The sequence below is a fragment of the Lissotriton vulgaris genome, chromosome 4_1 (assembly GCF_964263255.1).
Source record: "Lissotriton vulgaris chromosome 4_1, aLisVul1.2, whole genome shotgun sequence".
Classification (NCBI taxonomy): domain Eukaryota; kingdom Metazoa; phylum Chordata; class Amphibia; order Caudata; family Salamandridae; genus Lissotriton; species Lissotriton vulgaris.
Window position 1 is genome coordinate 1,358,553,229 of NC_141691.1, and position 14,117 is coordinate 1,358,567,345.

Below are 14,117 nucleotides of genomic sequence, written 5' to 3' on the forward strand. Positions count from 1 at the left end.
TAGCATGGAGGTCAAGGAGGGGTAATCTAATCTATTCCAGTTCCGTGCCCAGGTGTTTTTGGCACGCGGAGTTTTAGACATCGCGTTACGGGGAATAGAGAAGGAGATGAGGGCATGGTCGGACCAAAGGCATGGCGAGACAGTGACCGAGGCCACAGGGAGATTGAGGGACCAGACCTGGTCCAATGTGTGCCCATGGCAGTGAGTGGGGACGGCTATGTGCGACACAAAAAAGAGGGTTGAGAGGCAGTCTGTGAACTCTTTAGAGGCTCTTTAGACTCCAGTGAGTGTGACAGTAGGGAAAGTGTTGGATAGTGGAGTGGTAAAAATTACTACTCCCATCTACCCCAAAACCGATACCACCCTAAAACTAAAAGAAATCTATAACTTACCTTATAATGCGTTGTAATGGCATGCGTTGTAATAGTACGTGTTGTAATGACATGCGTTGTAGTGACATGCCTTGTAATGGCATGCGATGCAAAGGCAGTTGCATTGTAACAGATGCATTGTAAAAGCAGTGCGATTTAATGACTGCGTTGTAATTGATGTTTTCTGTCAGCATGCTCTTGTCAATGACTGACCTTAAGTATTGGAACTGAGGTGAGAAACCAGGGGTCACACAGTGTCACTTAAAATGATAGTGTGTTAGAAGCACCTTTCAGTAATAGGAGCGAGTCTGACCACTTACAGTACAGGACTCACCAGAGGGCAACATTTTGTGTGTTGAGTGATCTGTGCATCAAATAAACACACTTAACAAAAATAACCATCTATAACCCGCTGTCTACACAAGCTTGAACAGTATCTCTGCCTACAGAACCAGTTACCCTACCAGCTGTAAAACTAGCTCTCTGCTAATGCTCAATACAAGTAGAACCAGACTTACTTTTGACAAGAATCTTCCTTTCATGATGGACGTCAGCAACTGATGTTTTTTAGGGCAACTCATACTTTTGACTGCTAGTTTTCCTGGCCACAGGTTGCATGTGGGTTTGTGGGAGTTTTCTCTCGCTTTTTCTTCATAACTACTTTACATTTTACCTACACAGTATTTCTTTGTATGCATTATAATGATTTATCTTAATATGATATGATATGATATGATATAAAGGGTTTAGTAACGCGCTCTATTACTAAAATAGTATCCTAATATAAATATATTATTTTTTTTGCATCTACATGTAATGCTTGCTATTATGATAACAAATTGTTGAATTTTCATATAGGACGCTTTACTTTGGCAACATAACAGGAGAGTATCAATGTAGAAAGAGGCCTATGTGTAGTAGTCACATAGAACATATACTTATTTATTCATTTTGTGCCATTGGTTAGTGGCTTCCAAGGGTTTTTTGAGGAGGAAAAAAATAGGGCCAATGTTTGAAGGCTATAGAGATGAGCCTGTTCTATTCTGTACACTAAACAGAATAGGCGGGGATTCATTGCTCTCTGGTCTCTGGCAATGTGTGAGGGTGACAGTGAGTTTAGAAAGCATGGCTGACATTGTAATGATGGTTTGTCTTCTCAGATGCCGATCCTGAAGTTGCCGGGGCCCCTTCCGCCCCACTGGATGTTGAATGTTTGGATGCCAACAAAGATTATGTAATCATCACTTGGAAACAGCCTGCTGTTGATGGCGGAAGCCCTATTCTTGGATACTTCATTGACAAGTCAGTGTAAACCACAAGCCTAGTAGTGTTGTTAGCGTGAACTAGAGGGGGGGTTTTAAAGAGCTTAGCATATCTGCGCAGATCCCACCTATCAGCATTTGATATTTGAGACAAAACCCCATGCCAGGCACCAACATGCGCAACTCCGAGCTCTCTATCTGTCTTGTTTCTTTCAACATCAGAGGATGGGTGCCAGAAATCAGTTACACCATGATCAGTTGCACTCACAAGTGACAACTTCTTTCTTAATTGTTATGATGAAGCATTTAATAAAGGTCTATGACTTGTTCCCTTGAGGGGCTGGCTCAGGGCTTCACCCATGAGCAATGGATGTATGTGCTGCACAACCTCCATTAATGCCATGGAACAATCAGTGCTTAATTTGTGCCGGCGGTTGCTAGTGGTCAGCTTCAGCTCTCAATTTTGAGGGGCTAGGGACTTATTCTTCAGCATCAGACTTTAAACCAGTGCACGAGAGAGAAAATAGAAAAATTGAGAAAGATAAAAGAGAATTATAGGAAAAGAGTGAGAAGGGGAGATAGCAGTGATAAAACAGAACTCCAAAGTGTGAGATACGGAGGAAGTGTAGGGTGGTAGAAGAAAGAAGCACAAGGTGTAATCTAGAGTAGGTAGATTTGGAATTCAGCAAGCCTGGCATTCAGCAGTGGTGGGCTCTAGGAAAAATATTCAGCTCCTGCACTTATTTATTTATTTCCTTTGTAAAACTAACCACTTTGAACACTGCTTCTCTTCTCACTCTAGCCAGGAAACATAAATCAAGCACAGGACAAGTAACAAGCACAAGCTTTTTTTTGCAAAAGTTGACTTTACATTTCAAATAGCATCAATATTGCAAAGAGAGCCACTCGCAAATACTAACACACAGGAGTTGCCGGGGCCAATCAGAATTTACTGACACAAATCCAAGGATCTCAGAGACTGCCTATGAGTCCAGGGCTCTTTCAGCCCGTTTCACAAGGAAGCGCTATCGCCGCTCTTCTCATCTGCGAGTGGCAAGAGGTCCAGGTCAAAGATACCGTCTTCCCCCTGAGAGACTAATTTTCATTCCTGTGCAGGCGACCCACTCCCTCAACAGTTTGTCACTGAGAAGCTCCCAGACCGCTGGACCCGTGTATGTCCATGGGTCATGTGACGGGGTAGGAAGTGTGCTTCTGGTAGAGGGTGACACGCTCAACCAGAGTTTAAACACCTGAGCAGACTGTCAGCTCTCCACCACGGGAAGCAGGAAAGAAAGTGTCTATGCACTGCTCCACCCAGTTTGACCTTTTAACGGAGGGGAATTGTTGACCCAAAATGGGGGCCAGTCTCAGATCATCCAATCAGTTAAAAGCATTGGTGGTAACCTTGGAGCTTATACTACACCCAGACATGAGAATAACCTGTGCATTGGGGCTTTTAAGCACGAATATCTCACTGTGACTGTGCGGACTCATACAGAGCTCATCAATCTTCCAGCCATATTATGCCCATTCCCTTGTATCATTGTACACAACTGAAGGGAGAGCTCTGTGCGAGACAAAACAATAGAGTCGTGGAAAAACTCCTTTTCAGAGAGAGAATAAATCATGCCCTTCTTTCCAAAAGGTGATTTAAAGGGTGCCTATGTCCACTTAATGCCTGTTTCACTTGACTTAGTAAGCAATCTGGTGTTAGAATGTTTTTCAACACTAACAGAAGAGTGTTGTCTAAACTATTGATTCAGTTATGCAGCCTAAATAAGAGAATCACAATAGACAATAAACACAGTAAAAGTATGCACTTAGTGCATTCTACATAAGGCATACCATTCATGGGATAATCAAGTTTGTTACCTTTAGGGTGCAAGAACGGCCCAGATGGAAACCAGCCATGACAAAAATATTCACAGCACATTGCAGGAGGCTGACACTAGAATAGGGACATAGAGGCTTTCATGGTGGGATCAAGGCTGCCCATCCTGCTCTAAAAGCAGCCTCCTAGTCTATATCGAATGAGAAAAATGCCAAAGTGGCAGAATAAGCAGTCCATCTCTGGCTCAGCCAAATTTTAGCATAAAATCTGGCAACCTTCGAGAGTGGTCTATCAGCATCAAAGGCTCACTATTCACTCTGTTCCACATCATAATAAAAGCCTGTATCTTCTCCGTAATACGGAAGTGCTTCAGGGTTGTTACACCATTGAAATTAGGGTCCTATGGTGCTTAGGAATGCTTATATATCTTTTATTTCAGACCAAAGAATTTTATGTCATCAGAACTCCAAGGTCCATAATAACATTGGATGAATTTGTGCTTAATAAATATATAATGAGCTAACTAACTAAATAAAATAAAAAGTATCAACTGTAGCTATATGTCAGTGAGCAACAGTGGTGTGTTTGTGCATATATATTTCTATACACATTGCATCGCCTACGAACAGTCACCGTTGCAAAAGTCACTGATATAAAGATTGACATCCTCCTGCCCACAGTCTGGTTTTTTCGGACCCAGGGAGACCCTAAAGCACCATTCTCGCAATAGGAGTTCACACACAAAGTCTATTTTTACCCCTAAATTCGATTTTGAAAATAAGTGAAAAATAACTTTTAACTATCACTCTGGCATTTTCCAACGCTTAAATATAAAAGGGGTGTTATTCATACCCAGGCATGTCCCTGAAAAATGCAGCTTTACCTACGCAGTGAACACATCTATTGGATAATTGTTCATCCAGCCCGATGGGCTTTCAAGTCACAAGTTAGTGGTATATTAACTGATATATAAAAATATGTTTTTCTACATGCCTACAACAGTTTTTCCGTGGTTGTGTCATTGCAGCCCAACCACATCAAAATTGTGCTCCCAAAAGCAATATATTTTTTATTATGCATGTAGGTGGTGTAAATATACTCTGTGACCCACATATGACATTTAACTACTACGTCACTGGTACAATTTCCGCACCAACCTGCAGTGGCTTTACTGGAACATTAATTACACCAATTGGGTGAAACCAATGTTACAGTATAGTTTTAAGGACAGGCAACAAGCACTGTGGCTTTTAGTGGCAGTGTCACAGAGAAGAGCCGAAATATCACAAACACATGGACATATTTAGGAAGGTTTTGAGTAGCCCATGCCCCACGCAAGGATGGCCAAGGGCGTTACTAAACCTAAGCCGGATTTATCAAGTCGCACAAGGCCCCTTGCATGGCCCTCCATGGCTTGATCAATCCAGAGTAGCTGAACACAGCAGAAATCACTGCCTTGTGTTACTCTGCCTCGGGGAAGCATTCCATGGGTGGAGTGTGGGTATTCCCACATATCCACCCATTGATTTTGGCACGTTCCCAGATATACCAACAATGTTAAACTAGGGCATGCGTCAACATGCTGAGCCTCCACAGGGGAGGCGTAACGAGGAGAAATATGTTTATTTCTCCTCGCTTTTTCCTCTTTCTATGTGTGCTGTATCTGCAGCACACATAGGAAGAGGAAAATGAATCAGGGGATTGTTTTGTGCAGGAAGGTTTCCCTTTCAGCACAAAACAATCCTTCTTACAATGCAGGCACCTGCATTGACGCTAGGCAGCACATTGGGCGCCGGCGCTGGGAAATGACCCAACACTTTTACTATCCCGCAGCACGGCGCAGAAAGGTGACTTGCTGAGCTGTTGATTATTTGTTAAATATGCCCCACAGAGTCATATGAAGGCAAAAATAAAGAGTGGCTACACCGAAAAGTTACAATTCTTACAATATTGTGTAGCCACAATTACATTTACACCTTATAAACCCTTTAAAGTCAATGTTAGTAACATATGTTGATAATGACTGCTGTACACTCTAATACAGATTTGTTTATTTAGTAATCCTTACAATGTACTTAGTTACAGAAAACTACAAACTGAGTTTTACAAAATGGTGTAATTGAAAGAAAAATACTTTAACCATTTGATCAAGAAAGTCCCTTTGTTAGTGCATAAACCCTAGTGAAATGGCTTATAAAAATGCCAGCTGAGGCTTGACTTTATCTGCCATGATGTTGGTATTCCCAAAAGTTGTCAAGAATTAGAATTCTGCTCGCCTTCGTTTTTCTGAAGTAAGAAAATAAGCCATTGTAAGAGAGAAGCTGAACTCACAGTTAATAATAGAAAGTAAAATGGGGAAAAAACACGGAGCTCGCTCTAACCCCTAGATTAATCAAAGTAACGTTTTGCGAGTCCTTAATAGCGAATTTTAAGGAATCGCTATTAAAGACTCGCAAAATGGGATGCATGTAGAAATCGCAATATTTTATGCGATTTCTACAGCTTCCTTATTTGCGATTTGCTAATTGCTAATCGCAAATAAGGAATGGCTTTCCCATTCATTCTTTTGGGCCTAAAGGCCCATAGGAATGAATGGGGAGTCATTCCTTATTTGCGATTCGCAATTAGCGAATCGCAAATAAGGAAGCAATTTCAAGGGTGCATTTTTCGAAGTTTTCGCTATTTACCACGTAGTTAGACTTCGCGGTAAATAGCGGCCCCAGATTGCGAATTCGCAATTTTTAAATGGTTCATGAATTGCATTTAAGGAATCTCAAATTGAGATTCCTTAAATGCAATTAATCGCAATTTAGCGATTTCTAGAATTGCGATTTTTGCATTTGGGATGATGAATCCCAAATGCAAAAATAGCGCTCGCAAAGGGCCAGATTCTTAGAATCTGGCCCTTTGCGAGCCCAATTTACTTTGATGAATCTGGCTGAAAGGGTTCATTATCCTTTTGTGGTCTAAAACAGCCAAACAGTATCAGGAGCGGTGAGGGGGTTCACTGCTTAAAAACAATAGTACGTTTGATTTGGTAACTTTATATTAAATGAAACCTCCAAAAGAGAATTTCTATCCCAAACTTCCTCTTTGCCCAGGTCCCCAGCCAAGCTAGGTTAACTGAATTGACACCTTTAATAACATTATGCAAGCATTCACGAATACTCTACATAATAGGTACTACTATTACCCACTGTAATAGTACTCAAGTACTTTACCTGAGAAGTATGAAAGACTGAGTTATCCCTGACGGAATTTGAACTGTAACATACATTGCATGCATAACTCTCTATAGACCATCCTATCAGCAGGTCCCTAAACCATTCTAAGTTAAATACTTTCATACTCCATATTTCCAAATTCATAGTCCACACTTCCTGCTGGACACCAAAGATCGTCTAGACCTCAATGAGAGTAACAAAGGAAAATAAAACAATCCAATTCCAGCAGCACTACTTTAGAAAAAAAAAAATTGACAAGTGATATTGGAACTATGGTACAGTCTTTAATTCTGTTAAGTACTCACATGAGCATTTGGCTGGTGTATTGAAAACCTAGCCACAGATGCAAGCCCAGAATCAGTACAGTACGAAGTGCTCCATCTTGTGCCAGAAATTTCACCACAATGAGCATACCACTCCAAGCGTAACCAATAGCCAGTTGATCTCACTCGGTTTCAAAAGTGAAACAACACTGCAACCTAAAAATAAGATAACACCAAAAAATTACCTTGTGTTGGTTAGCCACCAATTTGAGGCCCAATTCAGAAGTCTTTTCAAGACCAGCCTCTTCAAAATGTACCGAACCAAGTAATACATCCTTTACAACACTCCCCACATAATGATCTATATTATAAATTAAGTTTAGAGATGTTCTAATTGGACAAGGCTTGTTGTCTGAGTCGTCACCACAGCTACTCACAGCACTCATGTGTCCTGAACTGGTCTGGTCCAAGTTCCAGAAAATTGTAATATATGTACATAAATATTTGTTAGTAACAATTTGAGAGTGAGGGAAAAGGGACACCCTCAGTCCCCCGGGAAGTCTCAGTCAAACAACAGGAGAGTGTCAAAAAGTAAATAAGCACCAGGAGAGTGTTAACAATTATTGAGCCTACCGGTAGTGCTTTTAGTGACACTCCTTCCCTTTGAGTATTTTTATTCAGAAATGTAGTTTATCTTTCCTAAGTCACAAAGAGATTTCAACACTTTACCAGTTTTTCACATATGTCTTCGTTCTATAAAATCTAAATCTTAATATCGGTTTTATCTTAATTTATTATTATTATTAAAGGAAAATAGTCCAATAGTTTGCATCCAAAGTTTCCATGTATTCCAGGAAAAAATTCCATATATTTTTAGTCTTATCGATCACGTTTCTCGTTTTGTACCTCTTCCTCAGGGCTTGGTTCTTCAGAACACGGTGATCATTTTCATATATGCATTAAAATTGGTTTCTTAGGATACATTTTGTCAAAAGCCTCCATATATGGTCAGTTGCCCTTTAGTGCCCACTTCTGAAAGTTGTATTGTGGAGAAGTGTGGCTCAAGTGGTTGGAGCGGCAGACCCTGATGCAGAGGTCTGGCCCAGACCAGGGTTCAATTCCCCGCCTCGGCGGGTCTTGGGCTCAAATTTCCCTGGACCTCGCCTTGGTGCCTATTCCAATCATGGAGTCCCACTCTGTAACTCTGGGCAATAGCTTGCTTAATCTCCACAACGGCCCCTCGCAGCAGGATGCCTGGCTTTCACCTTGGGGATGCCCAGTAATGGGTTATCTCGCAGGGGAATACCAGGATGGGTTCCCTAAGCAAGCGCTGGGACGCTTTCGGGCAGCCATGCGCTCTACAAATCAAATTTCATTTCATTTCAAAGCATTTTTAAGCAGCATTCACTGGTTTGCCATTTAAAATGTATGCCTCTACCATGATGGCCTGTTGCCCATGTTTTGATGATCAGCCACAGACGTGTTAAAAAAATTATTGAAGTTCTGAAATTCTCTATGTGCCTTTGGAAACATAAACACAGTATGTAAATAGATTTGATGAGCTGATGATGACTCACCTGCTCAACCAATAGCAGGAGACCATGCAGGAGTGGCAACACTTCTCCATTCTTGTAAACACCTTTTCCTTCCCTCCATACTAAGCCTTCAGTTGATGTGGGTCAACAGCTGGCATAAGGCCATCTGCCCTCCTCCGTTCTCTGTGGTGGAGGGATTCTGTGGTATCTCCATTTGCTCTCACTACTCTCACTAATGCTTTACTTGCTTCGACTAGGTGTGAGGTGGGCACCAACCACTGGTCCCAGTGCAATGAAACTCCAGTCAAGTTTGCCCGCTTCCCGGTCACAGGGCTGATTGAAGGACGCTCCTACGTGTTCAGGGTGCGAGCGGTGAACAAATGTGGCATCAGCAGACCATCACGTGTATCCGAGACTGTGGCAGCCCTGGACCCCGCAGATAGAGCGAGGATCAGAAGTAAGAGCTATTCCATGTGTTTTTTCAGACAGTTGATTAAAGGGGGAGTAAACAAAGGAAGGAGGGTGGAAGGGTGAATGTAAGGTTAAAAATATGACATTAAAGAAGGAAGAAAAGATAAACGAAAGGATGGAAGGGTAGGGTGGAATGTTGGAAAGAAGGTGAACGAATGGATGGCAGGGTGACTGGATGGACAGACTACAGGGGTAAAAGAATAGATGAAGGAGTGAAAGGAAGAATAAAGGAAAGATGAACTGATAGATTGAAGTGTGAAAAGATTGGTGAGTGAAAGTCTGAGTGAATAGAAGAATGTACAGATAGTTGAAAAGATAGAAGAAGGAAGAGAAAACGGATTGATAGGTGGAAAGATGGATAGATACTTGGCTATATTGGTAGGTGAATCAATCAGTGTATATATGAACCAGTGAAAGGATGGCTGGATTGGAGAAAGTATAGTTGGATGAGTGAGTGAAAGGAAAGGAAAGGGAAAAACAAATGAATAGATAGATGGTAATGTGAAAGCATGGTTGACCAGTTGGAAGAACGAGTGAATGGAACTCTTCTAAGGGGGATTGGGCTCGCTGGCTTTGCATGCTCAGTGTGACTAGATGTCGGGTTCAAAGTGGGGCTATTTTAGTTCTGCTGAGCATAACTACCAGAAAAGCAATATATAGAGATTTCTGACACTGTATCACCAAACTAAACAGTGAAATGTAGCAGCCAGGTACTTGCCCGAACAGAATCTAATGCCCATAAAAACACACCTCAGAATGAACAAAATAGGATGCCTGGTTTTCGAGCAAAATTATCTCACACAACTTCCCTTTATGAGCAACAGATTCCAGTGTTATCCTACAGAAATCTGCTGCAATATGGCAAAAAACGTTTTATCCTTTAGGGCAAACAGATGTATATAGTCAGACTCACATTACTAGGTTTAAATGAAGCTGAATAGAGGCCCACATTGAAAAGCGCTCTAGATCCCAAAAGTAAAAGCAGGACAAGGAATGGTGTGTACATAGCTGTAAAACAAAAAGATGTTTGCAACAGTGCTGTGAGTAGAATACTTGATTCTCATTCAAGAGGTGCTGCAAGATTCCTTGGTCAACAAAAGGCGCTCTCTAATGCTGCTGTTTCTCGCTCTTTGATACCACAGGTCATCCATCTGCACCATGGACCGGGCAGATCATTGTCACTGAAGAAGAACCCGCTGGTAAGGCCCACTGTCCTCTTCTACTCAAGCATGCTGAAGGGCCGGTGGCCTGCCACGTGCAATAAAATGCCGCTGTGTGCCTATAGATATTTGGTTTAGGGACATCAAAAAATGAAAAATACAAAAATCATCCAAACCCTTTAGAAATAATTGCGAATTGTTCATAATGGTAATGGAATCCTAAAGCTAACTGTACGACAGTGGTCTCCAATGAACCTTTCAAATTAATTTGGTAGAAAATTATTAACCGCATCGCTGTGGCGGCTTTTCCTGCTGTGTGCGGCAATTTTAAAAAAGCCGCGTTACATGACGAGCTCAGCTTGTCATCCGCACACAACCACCGTGGCGGATGACGAGCTGAGCTCGTCATCCGCAGCGAAGAGGTTAAGATTACTCCTTGCGTTTGTACCCAAGATGTCCTATTCTAGGTTGGCCTTATGTTGCCCCTTACAAATCCAATAATTACCTTTTTATACAAGTGGGTTAGGGCTCTTATGCATTAGATAGAGCCAGTTCTCTGTCGCTTACAGGTCCAGGTAATGCAACTCTGATAAAACAAATAACAGCGCTGATGACATCTTCTGGATGTCTTTGACATTTTTCCTGACTAGTTTTGTAATTCCCTGTATATACCCCTGCAGCCCAGCTACAGAAATTAACAACATTACTTTATCCCCAAGAGAAGATATTGTCAGAGTCCTCAGACCACATATAAGTATAAGCGGGTGCCTTGTTCAACCCAGACAGGAAGTAAAGTTTGACCATGTGTACAAGTGCGTTCCACTCCATGTTTAAAGACCAGTCCTAAAATGTTATAATATACAGTCATTTGTGTAGAGGATATTGTGCAATGGAGCAGCCCAAAGTGAATGTTGCTTGATTGAAAATATAGAACGTGACGTTAGCCCAACTTTTCCGCCTTGAAAAATGCAAGATGTAGTCTGGGTGACTTCTCTTTCTTCACTCTAGGAGATGATACACTTGAGATAGTATATTTCACTGGATATTAGTTACTGTCATGGTTGTCACTACTTGTGGCAGAGTAAGTAGTGCAGTAACAGCACATGAGACCCCTTACTGCTTAAGGTCTACTTATTACCCGTGTTTGCTAGCAAGCATGATAGTAATATATAGCGTTTCTGCATATGTGAAGTTCACTTTTGTTGTCTTATCCAGGCTGATGGTTAAGGTGCCTGATGTCCCCAATTTGGAAATGCACACTTAAAGCCCTATTTAGGGTTGTGTGCGAGTAGAAAACCTTGAAAGAACTAATTCTGGGATAGAATTTCCACCACCTTAGAAATAGTATCATGGAAAAATGTCTCCTTCGGATTTTGCTCCAGATTTATCACTTCTTTCAGAATCCTATGGATTTCCCACCCAGCTATAAGCAGCTGCGGCCCATCCTAATGCCTTTTGGCCACTATACAGAATGTCTGTCAGCCTGAACAAAGGTCATCCTGACAGACACTTTATTTTCAGGTCAGGCAGCCAGAAGCTAGAAATGTGATAAATGTGCAGGCTCCTGGCTGCCTGAGCTGAACTTTGCTGGGATGAATAAGTGACTGCTCCATGCACTGCTCCAATGGGCATGATATCTCAGCCTGGAAAACCCCTAGAGGCCGCCACTGGCTCTAAATCCGGTCCTTTGTCTATGTTTCTCTCATTAAAGTAGAACTATGGCTAGAAATGGATGCAGGAACCATCATGTGTTTTTTAAGACCTTCAGGTGTGGAGTATATTAGTCTTTGCTGCAGACCATGTACCTGTCTCCTTACATACTTCTCACGGTAGCATTAGGGCAAACAACTGTATGTGTAACTTGATTATAAACTTTTAGTCTTCAGCTATGGCCAAGTAGGTCATTAGAACATTGGGCTGCTGAGAGGTCCATTGGACACAATGGAACAGCCGCGGGCTATAAACATTGGTATAGGCCCATTGCTCTCAACAATATAATGCCGGAATTGGTTCTCCCTCTCTTCTGCCTATTCAAGATTTGTGGATTGCATGGTAAAGAATAAGGCCAGGTCTGTAGGCAAAGACACACGGGATACCTTCCCCTCTCCATCCTCTCATGCTTCACAGTGACTCTGGAAACATAGAAGGTGGGAAGAGGTAATTCTCCTCATCTTCTGTCTCTGCCTCACTTCTGCCAAACGAAAAACAAACAGTTTGTCAGATTCGAGGGAGCATCAGGGTCTGACTCCAGTCCCTTTTCACAGCTCCTTCTCCTTCTATTTGGCATTTATCTGTTGCCGCTGTGGCTATGGGGCCAAATTGAAAACAACGACTTTTAAGTGGCATTATGAAGGTCAATAAGTCTCCATTAAAAGGCAATGACTGGGATATAAACCCTGTCATTAGCCCACTACAAGCAACATTCCAATGCTATAATGTACACATTGAGCATCTCACGTTCCTGGGATTACTGCTGCCCCTTTCAGTGCTCATTTCGGGTTGGCCGGCTGGCCACCTATGGCCAGCCCGACATGCGCACTCCAGAGATAGCAATCCCCCGGTTTTTAAACAGCCGGGGATTGCTGGCACAGACCCCCAGCCTCAAAATGAGCGTTGGGTTAGCCTACTCCCACCAATCCCGGAGATGAAAGCAGCTCCAGGATTGGTTGGATTCACGTTCCACGGGGAAGGAAGGAAGTCCCCGAAGTCCTTCCTTGCCTGTTTGTGGAACGCCAGGGAGAAGTGCGGCATCATATATGCCATCGCGCCCACCATATTTTTTAAATGGTAGCCGCCACTGAAATGGAGGCTACCACTGTCACTATGATACAGTGACAGCAAGAGCTGCAGGAGTAGGGAGAGAGAAGTCGCTTCAGCCCCCTCGTGTGCCAGAGTTCATGCAAACAAATTTGGCAGAGTAGAGGGAGACAGGGGCTGCAGAGGCTTCGCATGCCCATCTTTTGAGGCTCCCCGTGTAAATGGGTTTCCTTTGCTGTCACTCTGCTTTGGACGGCCTGGGCAGCAACTGACAGCCAAAAACACTGGAGTGGTTATTTAATGATTAGCAGAGAGCACTGCAGGGAGAGCTAGGGCGGCGGTGCTTCAATCTTCTCCTAGATGCTCCCTCTATCAATGCATGACTGACAGCAGGAGCAGCAGGAGAAGGCAGTAGACAGTAGCCTGCTTCACTTTCTTCCAAACACTTTGGCAACATAAGTTGGAACACTTAAAGGGAGAGGTATTGGAATGTTGCCAGCCGCACACAGCAGTGCCGTCTTAACACTTGGGCACGCTGGGCAATTGCCCGGGGTCCCCACAGGCCCAGGTAATCAATGCAGACCAGAATTTTACACTAATTTTCTGTTAAACATTTGTATTCCTTTGAGTGGTTATTTAGGCAGGGAGGGCCCAGTGCACTGCTTTGCACAGGGTCCTATAATGCTGTTAAGATGGCCCTGGCAGACCAGTACCAGTACTTGTAGCCAGAGTCACTCTGTTGTCTCAGTGAAGCCTTCCACTGCAGCACCAGAAAGTCTTAGGTGCAAAACATGGCAGTGCCCAGCACTCATTAGAGCGTTTCCAATGTAAATATCCATACTCGTGGATCATTATTTTTGAAAAAAATATATTAGAAGAAATCACAACCAAGGTGTCTCCGGAAGAAAAAAATAACTTCTTAAATTTGGAATGAGGTAATGGGATAGTAGAGCCAGCGCTACCCAAGGTGCTCCCCGCAAATAACACCTACACTGGAGGTGTTTGTGGTGGCCTATGATCGCGGTGACGCAGTGGTTCTGATCTGGCCACGCCTAAATGCACCTTCTGTTTATTGGTCACCAAACATCAGGACGCCAGACTATACTAATATCTGGATGCCCGTGGGGAATGCCAACAGATTCCCCCTCCGTAACATAACACAAATGGGTAGTAGGTCTTTTCAGCCTACAACACAATGTTATCATTCACATTTTTGAACAGCAAACATGGAGGCACCAGAGTG

General features: G+C 42.7%; 1 protein-coding gene across 5 annotated transcripts in view; it reads left to right on the forward strand.

The window, feature by feature from the left end:
* The window catches only part of MYOM1 (myomesin 1), a 736,755-nt gene that overhangs the window by 338,602 nt on the left and 384,036 nt on the right, over positions 1–14,117 (forward strand). For all 5 annotated transcript variants that reach the window (XM_086965593.1, XM_086965594.1, XM_086965595.1 and 2 more), the window contains 3 exons: positions 1,532–1,673; positions 8,744–8,943; positions 10,100–10,156. In XM_086965593.1, coding sequence (XP_086821719.1) covers positions 1,532–1,673; positions 8,744–8,943; positions 10,100–10,156 — 399 coding nt within the window. The remainder of the gene's footprint in view (positions 1–1,531; positions 1,674–8,743; positions 8,944–10,099; positions 10,157–14,117) is intronic.